The sequence below is a fragment of the Hypomesus nipponensis genome, chromosome 22, assembly GCF_054491055.1.
Source record: "Hypomesus nipponensis isolate SF chromosome 22, ASM5449105v1, whole genome shotgun sequence".
Lineage (NCBI taxonomy): Eukaryota > Metazoa > Chordata > Actinopteri > Osmeriformes > Osmeridae > Hypomesus > Hypomesus nipponensis.
The window spans coordinates 20,132,501-20,150,660 of NC_140382.1; the positions used below are offsets into that span (position 1 = coordinate 20,132,501).

General features: G+C 47.9%; 1 protein-coding gene and 1 long non-coding RNA gene across 4 annotated transcripts in view; one reads left to right on the forward strand and one right to left on the reverse strand.

The window, feature by feature from the left end:
- Window positions 1-5,681, reverse strand: part of cntln (centlein, centrosomal protein) — a 104,460-nt gene extending 98,779 nt beyond the window's left edge. For 2 of the 3 annotated variants that reach the window (XR_014740942.1, XM_084687152.1), the window contains exons 1-3: window positions 5,356-5,681; window positions 4,666-4,753; window positions 1,428-1,516 (exon numbers count right to left, since the gene is read on the reverse strand). Coding sequence is in view for 2 of the 3 variants with exons in the window: in XM_084687152.1 (XP_084543278.1) it covers window positions 1,428-1,516; window positions 4,666-4,746 (170 nt within the window). In the remaining variant the exon portion in view is untranslated. The remainder of the gene's footprint in view (window positions 1-1,427; window positions 1,517-4,665; window positions 4,754-5,355) is intronic. The other variant, XM_084687153.1, reaches the window with a different exon arrangement.
- Window positions 5,682-13,641: 7,960 nt separating this feature from the next.
- Window positions 13,642-17,880, forward strand: LOC146237121 (uncharacterized). The gene is made up of 3 exons (XR_014740994.1): window positions 13,642-14,267; window positions 15,452-15,535; window positions 17,482-17,880. It is a non-coding gene; the product is annotated as an uncharacterized LOC146237121 (long non-coding RNA).
- Window positions 17,881-18,160: the final 280 nt, after the last annotated feature.

Consider the following 18,160-nt stretch of genomic DNA (forward strand, 5'->3'; position numbering starts at 1 on the left):
GGGAGGGGGGAGGGGGGGGGAAGGGAGGGGAGGGGGGGGGGGGGGAAGGGAGGGGAGGGGAGATCAGACAGAGGAGGATCCAGCAGGATCTCTTGCTGTTCCTAACCTGAGGTACACGTTCTGCTTCAGAGGGGACTGTCTCATGGTACCTGCCAGGAGAACTGCTCTGATGTTCCATCCATGCAAGAGAATCGCTCATGAACAGGAACAAGGGACTGTTGTTTGATTTTTGTTTTCTAGGGATTTTCGGGAGAATCCAAGTACATCAAGGGGTGTGTGGGGCTCTGTGCTGTGATCTGTTTGAAATGTAGGCCGTCTTGGATTCATTAAAGATTACATTAACTGACTTAAGTAGGTACCTCATAATTCTTATTCAGATCTCAAGTACAAAATTGTGTTTGGGATTCCTCATGTTGGGATCTGGACGCAGGTTCAGCTCAGATCCAGAAGTCATCCCACTTAAAATAATAAAGTTGTTTCCACTTCCTCAAAAACTGCATTCTGACACAGCACTACCTTGTATCACGTTGGCTTTTGAAACCCTGGCTCCTCTCTCCATTCCTCCACTCCACCACTACTACTCCTCCTCCTCTTTTCTCTCCTCTCTCCTATCATCCTCCTCTTTCCTCTACTCCTCCTCCTCTCCTATCCTCCTCCTATCCTTTCCTTCTCCTCTCTCGTATCCTCATCCTCCTCCTCTCTCCTATCCTCCTCCTCCTCTCCTCCTCTCCTCCTCTCCCCTATCCTATTCTCCTCTCTCCTCTCTCGTTCCCAGGCTACTGTGTTAGACGTGTCTTAGCCATCCAGTGAAAAGGTCATCCTCAATCTAGCTGTGATCCCATAAAGACCAGCTCCTTGGCAGGATCTGTTAGTAGCGCAGCGTACGGGGGGGGAGAGACTGTTTTCATTAAAGGGAGTTTCCATGGCCAAGGCCCTGGACTGGGAGGATGAAGTACAGCTTATATCAGCATCTGTGCCAGATACAAAACCTAAAACCTAATTCACCAAGCTGCCCCCAGCCCTCGCCCCTCACCCCAACCATCCCATCCACCCCCTACCTCTCTCCCACCCCCCTCTCTCCTCCTCCCCCCCCCCCTCTCTAGAATGGACGTGGTGTTTGGAACCTAACCCCTGGATCACTTTCACACACGCTCCTCTCAGGGGGTAGAGAAGGTGGGACCTCCAGGGTTCTTACGGAGGAGGGGGGTTTCTGAAGCGCTAGATACACTGACCTTGCTGACCATAAAAGTAGAAAGAAAGAAGAAAAAGAAAGAGAGAGATAGACAGAGGGAGACAGACAGAAAGAGGGAGAGACAGACAGAGGGAGAGAGACAGAGACAGGGAGAGAGACAGAGAGAGAGGAAGAAAGAGAGAGAGAGAGAGAGAGAGAGAGAGAGAAGTGAGAGAGTGAGAGAGAGCATGCTTACCGTTCCACCACCAGGCTGACTGCCTGAGTAAGGTCTGGATTAGCCACTTGCAGGCGTTTCCATAGGGACCACACAAACTCCTTGTCTGCCTTAGAGAGCAAACAACATGACTGTTTAGTTCAGGGAAACACACACACACGCACACACACAAAATGAGCGATAACATGTTGGTTCTAGACATACACAAATAACCATAAACATATGAAACACCTCGTTAGCTTGAATTCCCCTCTCTCTCTCCCCTTCTCTCTCTCTCCCTCTCTCTCTCCCTCCTCCCCCCTCTCCTCTCCCTCTCTCTCTCCCCCCCCTCCTCCCCCCCCCCTCTCTCTCTCCCTCCCCCTCTCTCCCTCTCTCTCCCCATCACTGCCAATCTATGTCCAATATGACTAATACCCCATCATCTCTGGGGAGGAGGGAGGGTTGTTAGGCCGATATCATGTTTTAGCTCCTTTACTTTAAATACTAACAAATTCAGTAGAATGATATTAGAATAAAGGAATGGGGAGGCGGGGGTGTGAAATCAATAATTTAAACATCTCTGTACAAAACTGGTAGTGATGTGGCCTGCCTTCTCTAATCATGGCGTCATGGTGCTCCCATCTGGAAGCTGTGACCTTCCACTCAAGGAGGAGGGCCAATTGACACTTGTCATGATGCACTATTAATGACCGCTGGGGCCGCCCCGACGATCGAATCAAACAAGCGCTGGGATGGGAAAACAGCGGCAGTGATTTCCCTATATATGAAATAGTTCTGGAATGTGTTTTTCTACAGTTCTAAAGTAACTAGCAAGGGAAAGCAGTCCAAACTGATGACAGAGAGACTCATCTTCAAGCATGGTGAGATAGGGAGGGAGAGATAGACACAGAGTGTGTGAGAGAGAGAGATGGAGGGAGGGAGGGAGGGAGGGAGGGAGGGAGGGAGGGAGGGAGGGAGGGAGGGAGGGAGGGAGGGAGGGAGGGAGGGAGGGAGGGAGGGAGGGAGGGAGGGAGGGAGGGAGGGAGGGAGGGAGGGAGGGAGGGAGGGAGGGAGGGAGGGAGGGAGAGAGAGAGAGAGAGAGAGAGAGAGAGAGAGAGAGAGAGAGAGAGACCAGGAGTTCCCCAACTGCTGACACATTTCCAATTCAAATTGTCCTTGTCTGGCTTTCAAACTTTTTTAAGCTACATTACATTTAATGAGAGACATCTAAAAACTACATTTTCTGACATTAAAAGACAGAATTATACCAAATCGACTTAATATAAAATCATCTGATAAATTATGTTCACATCATCATAAGATAAAAGTCGTCGTCACTCCCTCTGGACTCTGCTGGTCTCCAATTAGTACATGAATTTTAAACCTCCATTCAACAGTGTCATCTATTATTTACTAAATGGCAGCAGCAGACCTTGATAAACCTACTGAACATACAGAGTAAAGGAGAGAGAGAGACAGAAGGAGAGAGAGGGGGGGAGAGGGAGAGAGGGAGAGAGAGAGAGAGAGAGAGAGAGAGAGAGAGAGAGAGAGACAGAGAGAGAGGGAGAGAGAGAGACAGATGGAGAGAGAGACAGGGGGAGAGAAGGAGAGAGAGAAAGGAGATGGAGGGCCGGAGAGAGAGGGGGACAGAGAGAGACAGATGGAGAGAGATGGAGAGAAGCCCAGATACATAGACAAGATAGAGGAGAGGAAGACCGTGCAAGGAGAGAGAAGAGAGGAGGAGAGAGAAGAGAGGAGGAGAGAGAAGAGAGGAGGAGAGAGAAGAGAGGAGGGGAGAGAAGAGAGGAGGGGAGAGAAGAGAGGAGGAGAGAGAAGAGAGGAGGAGAGAGAAGAGAGGAGGAGAGAGGAGAGAGAAGAGAGGAGGGGAAAGAGAAGAGAGGAGGGGAGAGGAAAGAGGAGGGGAGAGGACAGATGAGAGAGGAGGGCAGATATATATATATAAGTATGACACGGTCATCGAGGTAATCGTACACTGACAATAAAACAATTATCTCCCTCCCTCCCTCTCTCCCTCCCTCTCTCCCTCCCTCTCTCCCTCCCTCTCTCCCTCCCTCCCTCTCTCCCTCCCTCTCTCTCCTTTGGCTTCCATCAGCCAGGTCTCTACCCAGCACCAATCAAGGGCTTCTCCTCCAGAATGTGCTTAAAGATGTGTCCAACGTATGTTTTGATGGTGGATAAATTATTAACTGTAATTGCAGACCTTGAAAGACCATGGGCTAAACATACTAAAGCACTGGAAACCAGCCCGTGACAGGACCTGATGAGGGTGGAAAACCAAGGGGGGGTGAAGAAAAAAAATAAACTGTATTACAGCCACATCTTATTAATAAAATTATTCCTGTCGAGTAAAGAGGGGGAGCTTTCTTTTGAAGCCGACAGCGGGCCACTTGGTAGTTAATGGCAGTTCTGAGTGCTGATGGTGGAGATGGACATGGAGAACATCAATGACATTTCATATTTCACTTTTTAAATGTTTCAAGTGTACAACTGAGGGAGGCTAAGAGACAGAGGGAATGGCTGATGCTGGCTATCTCCTGGCCAGACCACCGTGGGGGCAGTGCAGGGGGGCATGGGGGCGTGGGGCAGGGGGGGCGTGGGGGCTGAGACAGTTCAATCTGGTCTGATGGGCCCTGCAAAATTGACAGGGTTCAGTGGGACAAATCTGATCTGACTTCAAACCTGGTCTTGCTGTGTTGACTCTGATACACAGATGATAACATCCACAACATGTTTCTATAACAATTTAATTACATATTATTTGGGGGTGGTGGGGCAAAATCTCAATTCAACATCAATGTATGATGTTTGTCAGTGTATGACAGTTTGGCTACATCTACATACATGCAATGGGAAAGTATTTTATACCATGTTCAGATGCACACTGTCTTGGAGATGTGAAGGATCAGGATCAGAGTGAACAGAGAGTGTGTGTGTGTGTGTGTGTGTGTGTGTGTGTGTGTGTGTGTGTGTGTGTGTGTGTGTGTGTGTGTGTGGTGTATAAACATGCAGTGAAGTTAACTCTCTTGTGATTCCACAGGCACCACCTGGTGGTTGTGGAAGCACTGATGGAGATGAAACTTACTAACACTGTCAATCAAGGCATTTATCAAAACAGACACCATTTATTACTAAGAAGAATTATTGCTTCATGCCATCCTTGAGGAATGCCTCAATCTAACCTGGACTTAATTGTGACTGAATGAGTGAAAATAGCTGTCTATGCCACTGAAGATTTGGGATTGAGAAGGCATACATATACCTGGCATTGTATCAATTCCTCTGACAAATTCTTTACTTCTTCCTCCAGCATAGACACTCTTGGGCCACTTCTTGAAGCCATGGTTCACCTGAAGAAGCAGAGAAAAGTGTATCACATAGTCTAGTTGAAGTCAAATTCATATACATCCAGATAGTGACAGAAGAGCAGAACAATTTATGGCCAGATGTGTTGTCAGAACGCGTTGAGGGCAACAAAAACTTTTACGAACACAGTAACGTAGGTATATTTTAACAGTGGGCACACGGGGATTTAGGTGAGCATTAGACTAGTCTCATGCGTTGTGAAAGGTGTTACGTTAGGTAAGTATTTTTATATTCTATTTTACAGTTGAAGTCATAACATTGTTTTGGGCTCATAAGGTATTTACAACAGTTGTTAGATGCCTGTCCAATAACATATTTTCACTCAGACGAGAATAACAGTTATTTATTCAGCTGTCCCTGGAGGATGTGGCCCTGTACTTACTGTAAGTCGCTCTGGATAAGAGCCTTTGCGTAGTGACTAAATGTAAATGTAGCTGTCCTTTGTCGTAGGTAAGATCGACACGAAGCCGTTTCGTGTGTTTAGCTAGCCAGTGTAACTGTATCAACCTTTCAATAACCAGTCTCAACTTTTCCAAACTACAGCTGACAGACGTCCAGCAACTGACATAATAATATGAAACTTTACCTTGACTGATGACTGCAACCTTTGTTTTGGTCCTGGACACAACAATTTAGCCTTGGTAACAGTAGGCAGCTAGCTTGTCAGCAAGGTCTGGCTGACTAGCTAGTATGTTCGTGAGAATTCGTTTAAAATGTTTGAACTTTTACGGCACGGAGAACGCCATGGTCTACAGGTATTCTTAAAAATACAAGACTATTCTACATCCGATATATTTACATAGGAACAAGACGAATCGCCTATCTGTATAACCTAGCTCGTCGCTTAGTAAAACAAACTTTAAGCTGTGAATGTGACTGTGTTGTCAATAACTACGACGACGCGAATTTAAACGAGCGCGCCGTTTCCGTTTGACTTCCTGATACGTCATCTCTTTTTTTACAACAATTTACTACAATACTGGAAGTGTACGGCATATATTACACTTCACTGCGGTAGAGGGGAGTGTACGGCAAATATTAAGATCCTAAAATGATTGGAAATTATACATATCATTTTTGGTATCAAACTAAAATTATTTACTGTCATTGACCATCAAGTTAAAACTTTGTCATTTTTTTAAAATCAAATAACCATAAAAGTACTAAATATAGGATAATATTATTAGAAGATAAGATCATGATCGTTTTGTATAGTGATTGAGAAGCAACAGAGAGAGAGATATGCAGGGAGGGAGACAGAAAAGGAGGGAAAGAGTGTGTGTGTGTGTGTGTGTGTGTGTGTCTGAAAGGGGGGGGGAGTGTGGCAGAGAGAGAGACAGAGAGAGACACAGAGAGAGAGAGAGAGAGAGAGGGGGGGGGGGGGGGGAGAAGATAAGCCAGTGGCTTGTATGATTAGACTGTTCCTTGACCCACAAGCTCTGCCTCTCATTAAGCTTCATTGTGAACCCGTTTCAGAGGCAGTAGATTGGTGAGTAATGTGTAACATCTGCCTGTCCTGCTAAACACACAGTCACACACAGTCACACACGCACACACAGACACACACACACACAGTCACACACGCACACACAGACACACACACACACACACACACACACACACGGAGGGGTACAGGTATGAATCAGATTTTTATGGTTTCCACTACCCCCCTCCCTTTCTCTCTCCCTCTTTCTCTTTCTCTGTGTAGCAGGTGCATGAACTGTCATGTTGAACTGTCATGACCAGAGATGGCAAAAGTACACAATATACTACACAGTATACTTTATTCATGTAGATGTACAGATATTCATGTTCACAAAGACTCTGGTAAAAGTTTAAGTACTGTACACTTTTTGACTCAAGTTAAAGTAAAGAAGTGTGGGCTCTGACATGTTCTTACAGTAAGTCAGCCATTACATGTCACGCTGGTACCTGGACCAAAAAGCAAGCATTCTTTTCAAAAATCTTTTCTCCTTTTCTCTTTTTTTTTTGTTGCAAAACTTACAAACCTTTTTTTATCCCAAAACTTTTTTTTTTCTTTTTTTCTTAAACTTTGTTTTCAATTTTTTTTACTCATCAATGATGTAAAACCTTTTTGTGAAACTTTTGAAAAAAATATTTTTTCAACCTTTCAAAACCTTTTTTGTGAAACATTTTGTCCAAAATAGTATTTTTAACCTTTCAAAACTTTTTGGGAAAACTTCAGATAAAAATTATTTTCTCAACCTTTCAAAACTTTTTGGAAGAAACTTTTACATTTACATTTTACAGAGGCTCTTATCCAGAGCGACTTACAGTATGTACAGGGACATTCCCCCGAGGCAAGTAGGGTGAAGTGCCTTGCACAAGGACACAATATCATTTTGGCATGACGGGGAATCAATCCGGCGACCTTCTGATTACTAGCCTGACTCCCTCACCGCTCAGCCATCTGACTCCCTTTTCAAAACTTTTTTTCACATAGTGAAAGGATAGGAAAGGAGAGATGAGGAGAAGAGATGAGGAGAGGAGAGATGAGGAGAGATGAGGAGAGGAGGAGAGATGAGGAGAGGAGAGAGGGGGAGAGATGAGGAGAGGAGAGATGAGGAGAGGAGAGAGGAGGAGAGATGAGGAGAGGAGAGAGGAGGAGAGATGAGGAGAGGGGAGAGGAGGAGAGATGAGGAGAGGAGAGGAGAGAGGAGGAGAGATGAGGAGAGGGGAGAGGAAAACAGAGAAGCTAAAGCAGAGCAGAGTAAAGCAGAGCAGAGTACAATAGAGCCTTGAGAATGTAAGAATTGGTAACTACAGATATTTGTATAAAAAATCGAAGGAAAAAATTTACTTAAGTACGGTAACAAAGTATTTGTAGAGTAAGTGTCATTAATAGACCTAACAAGGCTTCATTTCAGCCTATTAAACATTCTAATCTCAGTAGAGATTAGTTAAAACATTTATATTATTTCTTCTCAATGTGGTGTCTTTTTCTGAACACCATCAGACACACCAACACACACCAACACACACACTGTGTGTGTGTCTGGAGCCTTGCGTCTCCTCTTGTGAGAGCTTGCTGTCTGCTGGTCTAATGACAGATTAATGCAGATCTGAGGAGGGGTAAAGTCCCATTAAACGCTCTCAGCCGAAAACTCCTTTTCATCTCTGCCTCTTTTTTCTTACATTAAAGAAAAAGAAAATCATTTTCACGACCAGACTTCTGAGTCAAACAAGTTGTCTTTTTTGATCAGGTTGTTGCTCCTCTTTCATTTCCTCTCTGATGTTTGTGTCTTAGATGTGTGACTGGTTATATTGTTTCATTTTAAGATCATTGTTCATAAACACAGGTTTCATCACAGGCAAGGATCATGGCAGGGTATCCTCCAGTGTAGATGAACCAGTCCTGTAACAGGCCTAACTGTCTCATGCAGTTACAGTACCATTAACCCAGCAACTTATTTTCTCTTTGTCCCTCTCCTCTCCTCTCCTCTCCTCTCCTCTCCTCTCCTCTCCTCTCCTCTCCTCTCCTCTCCTCTCCTCTCCTCTCCTCTCCTCTCCTCTCCTCTCCTCTCCTCTCCTCTCCTCTCCTCTCCTCTCCTCTCCCCTCCCCTCCCCTCCCCTCCCCTCTCCCCTCCCCTCCTCTCTCCTCTCCTACAGTAACCATGTACATTACAAGAGAAGGAGGAGGAGATTCAACAGAAGGACTAGATCCTGTTCATGCAAATTCTTAGGCATGAAAAATTCAGGAAGCAAGTGACAGGAAACGAGAAGAAGGAGGAGGAGGAGGCGGCATAGCCGTTGGAGGGCTGAGGCTTGCAGAGAATTCCCCAAGCATAATTGCCGTCTCCGCCTGTCACCTCAGGTAGGTAAGACTGTCGTCCCCGCGGAAACGCCCGCAGGCATTTTACCTTTGATTCAGAGTGAGGGGAGGGGAGCTCTCCTATGAGGGCTGCTGTCTGACAATAGACACTAAAGAGTCACAAGACTCAGGCTTTGAAGAAACACAGGTTGTACAAGTGTCGGTGTGGACGTGGATCTGAACCTGGTTTAGCTGTGTGTCACTCTGTGGCATGCTAATGAGCTCCCACACACACCCTCACAGGGGCTTCCAACACAGTCACATCCCCGCCACACTCAATGACTTTGCTGCCTCTGTGTGTGTGTGTTTATATCAGAGTGTGTAGGTGATGGCTTGTTTGTTAACTATTCAGGAGGGATTAACAACAGTGGATTTTTTTCACTCAGCTCTGTTGTGTGCCATCTAAAACAAGGAAGTCAACTGTTTCTAACTAGTTTTTGTCCTCTAAATCTTCTGGACTTTTCCACCATATCCCCTTACCTCTTCCAACAAGGAGGAGTTCCCTCACCCACACTGTTATTTCATCGAGTTTGTATTGCGAAAAACTAAGTCTAGTTTTCACAAGGACCGGATCAGAGCGTGTGTGTGTGTGTGTACATGTGTGTACGTGTGTGTCTCTTGACCCAGGGGCATGAGACATTCTCATGCTCCGGTGCTGAGGGTCCTCGCGCCGCTGTGTGTGTGAGTGTGTGTGTGTGTCAGGTCTGATGACAGAGGGGCCATTGATATCCTCTCCCTGTCTCTGTGTCCCTTCATCAGACAACTGGGGATCCATGCCCCTCCCACCGCCACACACACACACACCTCACACACCACACACACCTCACACACCACACACACCTCACACACCACACACACCTAACACACCACACACACCTCACACACCTCACACACCACACACACCTCACACACCACACACACCACACACGCCTAACACACCACACACACCTCACACACCACACACACCTCACACACCACACACACCTCACACACCACACACACCTAACACACCACACACACCTCACACACCACACACACCTCACACACCACACACACCTCACACACCACACACACCTCACACACCACACACACCACACACGCCTAACACACCACACACACCTAACACACCTCACACACCTCACACACCTCACACACCACACACGCCTAACACACCACACACACCTAACACACCTCACACACACACCTTCAACCCTATCTCTGGCATTATGCGCTCTGCTATTTTCACCAGCATCCTCTCTCCCACAGTACCCCTGTGATCATCCCTCCTGCCACTCAATCTCTGTTCCAGGCCTGTCTATACATCTCTAACCCCCCATCCCAGCCAGCCCTAACCCCTATCCTGACCCCAGTCCCATCCTAGCCCCAGCCCCAGCCCTAGCCCTAGCCCTAGCCCCAGCCCTATCCTCTTCCTGGGAGTTCCTCTTGGCTGATCTGATGACCTTCTGTTGCCCCGCTCAGCAGACAGGGCCTCCTTCATAAAGGAGGAATTGATCAGTCAAGACTCTTTTCCTGCGGGTGACTGTGTGTGTGTGTGTGTGTGTGTGTGTGTGTGTTGTAGTATCATGAGCCCCAAGGCAGAGCCACGTTCACCAGTCCTCATGTATGGCGTGCCAGCCCTCCTCCTCACCCGCCCTCATGTGCCCCCACACCGACCTCACCCGCCCTCATGTGCCCCCACACCAACCTCACCCGCCCTCATGTGCCCCCACACCGACCTCACCCGCCCTCATGTGCCCCCACACCGACCCCCCCCCCCACACACACTGTGCCCCCACACCACCTACAGCCGTGTGGGAAAGACAAGTGTGTGTATTTCCCTCAGCCTCTGGGTAGTAGGTTAGAGGCTGGGCTGAGGTTAGAGGCTGGGCTGGGCTGAGTTTAGAGGCTGGGCTGAGGTTAGAGGCTGGGCTGCGCTGAGGTTAGAGGCTGCGCTGAGGTTAGAGGCTGGGCTGAGGTTAGAGGCTGGGCTGAGTTTAGAGGCTGGGCTGAGGTTAGAGGCTGGGCTGGGCTGAGGTTAGAGGCTGGGCTGAGGTTAGAGGCTGGGCTGAGTTTAGAGGCTGGGCTGAGGTTAGAGGCTGGGCTGGGCTGAGGTTAGAGGCTGGGCCGAGGTTAGAGGCTGGGCTGAGGTTAGAGGCTGGGCTGGGCTGAGGTTAGAGGCTGGGCTGAGGTTAGAGGCTGGGCTGAGGTTAGAGGCTGGGCTGAGGTGAGAGGCTGGGCTGGGCTGAGGTTAGAGGCTGGGCTGAGGTTAGAGGCTGGGCTGAGTTTAGAGGCTGGGCTGAGGTTAGAGGCTGGGCTGAGGTTAGAGGCTGGGCTGAGGTTAGAGGCTGGGCTGAGGTTAGAGGCTGGGTTGGGCTGAGCCGAGCTGCATTCCATTTGTTATTGGAAGTCTCGACTCGGAACTGGGAATTATGTCACACCCAGGTTTAGGGGCACCCAGGTTTAGGGGCACCCAGGTTTAGGGGCACCACCGTGATGCCGCCCGTCCTCTCACAAACACAAACCCTACAGTGGTCGCTGCAGTCTTAGAACATTTATCCTGCAGAACCCTAAGAACTTACTTGTACTCTGCAAGAACGATCTTGCAAGATCCCGACGGCGGTGAAAGCCGTACAATAGCTTCTGGGAAACCAGGTGTGTTCCCGCTGACCAAGTCACCAACTAAGTCACCAGCCAGCTGCATCCTGTACAAAAGATGAACAAATCCTCAAGAAAACACCCCAGCATTTTTTGCTTTCTTTCTCAGTTGCGTCCTCTGGAACCATCCTCGGCCTTGAAAGAGGACATCAAACGACTTCGGACACAAGGAGGCAGAAAGCCATGGGAGTGATAAACAGTGGTGGTGACCACAGCTGCTGGCTGGGATCCTCTGGAGAGGAATGCTCCTCTGACCGTTCAATACATCTTCATCAATACATCCTCATCAATAAACTGACTGGGTGATTAGTGAGCTGCAGAGGCCCTGTCATGGAAGCCAGAAACACACTCTCCTCTCTAACGGGTACCAGAAACACTCTCCTCTCTAACGGGTACCAGAAACACTCTCCTCTCTAACGGGTACCAGAAACACTCTCCTCTCTAACGGGTTCCAGAAACACTCTCCTCTCTAACGGGTTCCAGAAACACTCTCCTCTCTCACGGGTTCCAGAAACACTCTCCTCTCTCACGGGTTCCAGAAACACTCTCCTCTCTCACGGGTTCCAGAAACACACTCTCCTCTCTCACGGGTTCCAGAAACACTCTCCTCTCTCAAGGGTTCCAGAAACACACTCTCCTCTCTCACGGGTTCCAGAAACACACTCTCCTCTCTCACTGGGTTCATGGTGGGTTTTGAGGCAGGAAAGAAAAATCCAGAACGATTTATTTTCCCAAGATTTCAATTAAAATAACTAATAACTGCTTGAGAGGGTTGATCTCAGAATTTGAATAACATCCCATGTTGTCTGAACGGATGTGATGTACTTCACTGGATCTTGATTTAGGCTTTGAGAGGTAGCTGCGAGATTAAATCCAATTCCAGACCTTATGTTTGCCTGTTTAACTACTGGCTGGCTACCTCAATTAGTCAAACTGCCAGTGTTTACTTGTATAATCAAATACGACATTCACGCCTGACAACATGCTAATTTCAGAGGGGCAAGGGGATGAGGGGGGTCGGGGGGGTGACTTTATACGGCAGCTAGGAGGACTTGAGCATCATTAGTGTTTCAGTTTACAGTATGTCACAACACCAATCAGCTTTGTGTGCATGCACAGGTCAAATTAGCACCACAACAACCCCTTTGAAGCACAGCAACAACAACTCACGTCAGCCCAAGTGGGGTGTAATCACAGAGCCGTTCCTCTGAAAACTCTGACAAATCCTTAAAAAGCTTTTCGTTTTGTTGCTCGCGGAGCTGTGTAACTGTAATATCTCATTTAATTAGCGGCCTAAGCTGTCTAACAAACAGGCACATGGGCCTCCCCTTCCTTTGGCCTTGGCTGGGCTGCGTGGCTGGCCTGGATGAATATGCATATCCAGGGACCAGGGAAGGGCTTGTTACCCTGACATGAGTTCCAGCCTCGCCTAATCCCTGATCTATTATTTAGCCCCTGACCAAACATACGAGTGGGGGGCTCCCAGACACCCTGCCTGATAGGAACTACTGCCCTGGGATTCAGCTGGGAGAGGGGGGAGGGAGGGAGGAGGGGGGGAGCAGGGGAGCCTTCTGCACTCAGTCAGATCCCCCCCCCCCTTCCGACTTTTTCTCACTCCTGAGACGTCTCAGTCAAATGTTGAGATACGTCTGGTGTTAAAAACAAGCACGGCAGTGAAACATTAATGAGACGGAGCCCACTTCTGACGATCCGAGGGACGCGACTTGGGGAAACTGGAGGGGGGGGGGATCAGAGTCCTTAAACTTCCCAGCTGACACTCCCGAAGACTAGCCCTGGTACACAGTTTTGAATTTCGCAGTGGTGTATGTGTGTAAGTGTGTGTGTGTGTGTGTGTGTGTGTTAGTGAGTGAGTGAGTGAGAAAGCGAGAGACTGACTGACAGAAAGTGAGTGAAAGTCAAGAGAAAGTTTACTCCATATGTGAAAGAAAATAAAAATAAGTATTTTTCACAGTCGTTTTTATATAACAACGAATATAGGCAACCGTTAAGTGTTTGTTTACATTGTCTTCTACGAAGTTTGAATGGTTTGGGAAAATATAACAATTGTTTAGGCCCAATCCATAATAACATACACCCCCCCCCCCCCCCCCCGCCACAATGAACTACTTTCAACTCAGTCAGCGGAACAGTTCCCTACTACTATATCGCACTCCATATCTTGGGAGAAAAGAAAGTACAAGTGTTTCGCAAGTTGTAATAAGTACCTCTCCACGGGTTTTCATGTCTCCGGGCTAAGGTTGAGTCGAGTTGGCGCATTGTCACACACAGATGCGACCGCTCGGAGCTGACAGCACCGTGACGGTTCAACTCAAGACCCCGCGTCGCTCAGGTTACAGTCACTAGACGTACAACTAGCTACTCCAAGAACCACTGTCACAATCGGTACGCTCCGAACTTACAGAAGCCACCTAATTTCTTCAACCCGTTTACCGTCTGCAGCTGCAGCTGCCGCGGCGCTTACGGCTGACTTGGCAGAAGAAATCTCGGGGAGAAAGAGAGAGAGAGAGGAATCTGTAGACTACTGATCTCACCAAGAGGTATTGCTATTCGGGTTTTTTTTCCTGTACAGGAGACGCGATAATAGCCCACCTCTTCGCTGTCCGCTTTTACTCTCGTCATCCTGTCGTTTACGGTTTGGGAAAGGGACAGTGTATGGACTCATATCCCGAGAGCTGTAGTGTGTTCCGAAGAACGTCTCATCTAACACGAGACGTGCTTTCTCACTGAAACAGCCAGGCTGTACTGGGGATAAAACCGTAAAACGAAGACTTGACTCTCTTTATCGTTCTCATAAAGACACTATTCCCGAAGACAAGTCCATATACTTCAATTTTTAGCGGGGAAGCCGCCGACTTGTAATAACCCGCGGCAGAGTTCATATCGGAGAGGAGAAGTAGGCTACCCCCGCGTGAGGGCGAAGTCAGACTTTCCAGGACGCAAGTTTTGAAAGCGGGAGGACTCAGGTCTGACAGATACAACATGCAGATATGGTAAATATGATTTTGAACTTGGGTTTACCCATTCAAAGGAAGCACCTTATCACATGCGGACTTAGTTAAACACGTTATGACTTTTTTTCTCTCTCCTGTAGTTAACGGTCCTGTCCCTCACACTAAACAAGCATCATTTCCAGACAGGTTTTCTGTTCTTTAGGATCTTTTGAGGCCACTGAATTTTCTTTTTTCTTCTTCTTCTTTACACATTCTGTTTTGAAGAAATTATTTTTGATAATGCTGAAATGTCAGCTGGCTACTCTCCTAACTTTTCTCAATATTTAAGAAAATGAATTTACGACCAAGGCATTCTGCACAACAACGTAATCATTAGTAGACATAAAGATCTCCCTAAACTCAATTATCCAAAAGAGATTGATTTTTTTCTCGATAGGACGCAACGTCATGTTTAAACTTTTTGCCTTATAAATGATTAAGCTATTTACCATCGATACAAACGGCGTGGTATTTAACGATAATAAGATGGCAAACTCGTGAACCTTAAGGGAAATTCAAGGGTGTAAGGATACGTATGTCAGGACACGTTTGAAGCTTGATGTTGCTGATTGTGCAAGCGTGTAGAGCGCTGGAAGGTTACTGTGCTGCTGGGCCTATCCCCACAGGAAGCCGTGTTACGCGACTCCTGAAACACACACACGAATACACTCATATTTTATAATTACAAGTCTATTAAAATCTATAGATTGCACCAACATCCTCAAACGTGGTGTGTCATATTAAACGTAGCCTAATCAGTAGAACTGTATTTTTAAAACCACGTTGAGAATTATGCTGAACATAATTTGTACAGTGTCCATATTTATGCATTTTTTTTAAATCGTGAATTATATCGTTTGTACTACAAATATAAAATCAAAACACAGAATCCGTAAAGTTTGTGAGGTTTATGGCGGTGGCGTTTTGTAGCAGAAGGCCTAGTGCTTGTTTTTCTGTGTGTGAGCAGGTTAGCCATATAGCTTAGCCATATAGGCAACACAGCGCAGCTCCTTATGTTACAACAAGATTCAGCGCAGATCGAAATAATCAACTTTTGTTATTTCAAGACTTGAGTAGGAAAAGAATAAAAACATAGTGTACATGTTTTCCATTTGAATTAGCTGGCAGAAGCCGCTCAGCACCCTTTTACACTGCTTTATCTTTCCTGTTTCTTCTTTAAACAGTTTTGACTTTTGAGTATCATTGACTGTCATCATTTCACTTCACCTGAACAAAATGTAGTGATGAGTTGTTCAGTTCCACAGAAAGTGAGTACGCATCTGTGTGTGTTCGCTTTCTTATGTGTGTGTTTGTGTGTGCGCTTGTGTGTGCATGCTTGTGTGTATGTGTGTGTGAGCTTGTGAGTGTGTGTGGGTGTGTGTGCATATGTGTGTGTGTGTGTATATCTGGCCATGTGTTCATCTCACCTCCTCAGCAGAAGAAACACAGGACGTAAACGGACAGCCAGTGACAGCACACACACACACACAGCCAGTGACAGGGTAGAGAACAGTGAGGTATTTCATGGCAGGCTAACAGATTTCTGCTCAGACATCCCTGCCTGCTAGGGGAAACAGGAGAGAAGGGGGGAGAGGGGGAGAGGAGAGAGGGGCAGAGAGGGGGAGAGGGGGAGAGGAGAGAGGGGCAGAGAGGGGGAGAGGGGGAGAGGAGAGAGGGGCAGAGAGGGGGGAGAGGGGAGAGGAGAGAGGGGCAGAGAGGGGGAGAGGAGAGAGAGAGGGGGAGAGGGGAGAGGAGAGAGGGGCAGAGAGGGGGAGAGGAGAGAGAGGGGGGGACAGGAGAGAGAGAGGACAGAGAGGCAGGGGGAGAGGTCACAGCCACCCCACAATGTACACTTACCCCCCCCCTCTCCCCCTCCCAAAAAAAGGTACTTCTGCCTCTCTCCTTGTCTAGTCAGAGTTTAGGAGTTTGCCACTTTACATGAAGTGTGTGCCCTAACTTCTGGGCCTGTCAGTGATGCTGTGTGGCTTGTGACAGTGCAGCTGTCCAGAAAGGCCCATTTGCATTCCAGGAGTGTCATTTGATGACTTTTATCAAAGTGCAGTCTTCCCTCAAGGGCTCCCTCCCTCCCTCCCACTCGCTCGCTCTTACTCTCTCTATCCCTCTTTCTTTCTTTCTCTTTCTTTCATTCTTCCTCCTCTCTCTCTCTCTCTCTCTCTCTCTCTCTCTCTCTCTCTCTCTCTCTCTCTTAATCTCTCTATCCCTCTCCGTCTCTTTCCATTTATCTCTCATTCTCTCTCTAGTTCTGCCTTGCTCTCTCTATTCTCCCTTCCCCTCCCTCTCCAGCATCAGCTGTGGCCCGGCAAAGGAGGTACAGCAGGTCAGAGACACAAGTGCACTGAGATTTATCTGACAGAAATCAGAACCACATAATGAGATCCTCTAGTGATACCCTGTCATATGAGAGAGAGATCGAGGAAGAGAGAGATCGAGGAAGAGAGAGATCGAGGAAGAGAGAGATCGAGGAAGAGAGAGATCGAGGAAGAGAGAGATCGAGGAAGGGAGAGATCGAGGAAGAGAGAGAAGTTGGCCTGAAGTTGTCATTGTTGTAGCAGTGAGACTATTATTCCTCCGGGTGCTGAGAAATCACAGAGGGCAAGTGTGTGTGTGTGTGAGAGAGGTGGATTGTCAGGAGTCGAGTGTCAAGCGCTGTGAGTGTGCGTTTGCCTGTGTGTGTGTGTGTGTTAGTGAGAAGGGTTCAGCCTCTGCTTAGCTGCTTCAGTAGGCTGGTTAGACAGGTCGGCCTGTGAGGACCCTCAGAGAGAAGAGCCTTAATGAAGAGTACTGCTGTCTGGTGATGCTGCCTTCCTCTCCTCTCCTCTCCTCTCCTCTCCTCTCCTCTCCTCTCCTCTCCTCTCCTCTCCTCTCCTCTCCTCTCCTCTCCTCTCCTCTCCTCTCCTCTCCTCTCCTCTCCTCTCCTCTCCTCTCCTCCCCTCCCCTCCCCTCCCCTCCCCTCCCCCCCTCCCCTCCCCTCCCCTCCCCTCCCCTCCCCTCCCCTCCCCTCCCCTCCCCTCCCCTCCCCTCCCCTCCCCTCCCCTCCCCTCCCCTCCCCTCCCCTCCCCTCCCCTCCCCTCCCCTCCCCTCCCCTCCCCTCCCCTCCCCTCCTATCCTTCCTCTTCTCTTTCTTTCCACCCTCCTCTGCTCTATTCCCCTCCCTCTTCCCCCCTCTCCTCCTTGCCCTGACCCCTGACCCCAGGCCCATGGCTCCAGCGCTCAGTGTTAACTCCCTCTGGTAGCTCACGCCAAACTTCCATTGTTCCTTTCTTCGGTTTCTTCTCCAATTTTTTTCATTTCTTCTTTCTGTTCTTTAGCTGTAGTTATTATATTTTTTCACCAGCAATGTTGAGTGGTGATCTGGTGGTGTTTTCTGGATGGTTGGTTGCTTTAATCTGTGTGGTTATCAAACTGTAGAGCTGTTTCAACAGCTTTCTTTGAACTAAAGAGGCTTTTTTGTTGTTGAAGTGCCTGAATCTCCCCCTTTACGCCTCCACGACGGTCAGAAGCAAAACAACATCCTCCTCCTAGTGTTGGATTTTTAGTCAGGGGCAGGTCCCATCCACCAACATGACCACCATTGCACACACATCCCTCTGCTCCTCCCCAGAGTTAGTGATAGTGAGTTTTGGCAGTAGTGGAAGAAAGGTAATATTTTGAGAGGGAGGGGGGCAGGGGGCAGGGGGATGAGGGGGGCGAGGGACATTTACCTAGCATTGGGTCTAGAGGAGAACGCCTGAAAAAGACACTGTAACTCAAGCTCCAGACGCTCTGAACAAAAGCAAAGACTCTGTGAAATCTGAAAACAAATTGGATGGTCGGCCTGTAATTTAATATACGACACAGTGGGAGACGTTTGTGATTTAAAACAATATACACGG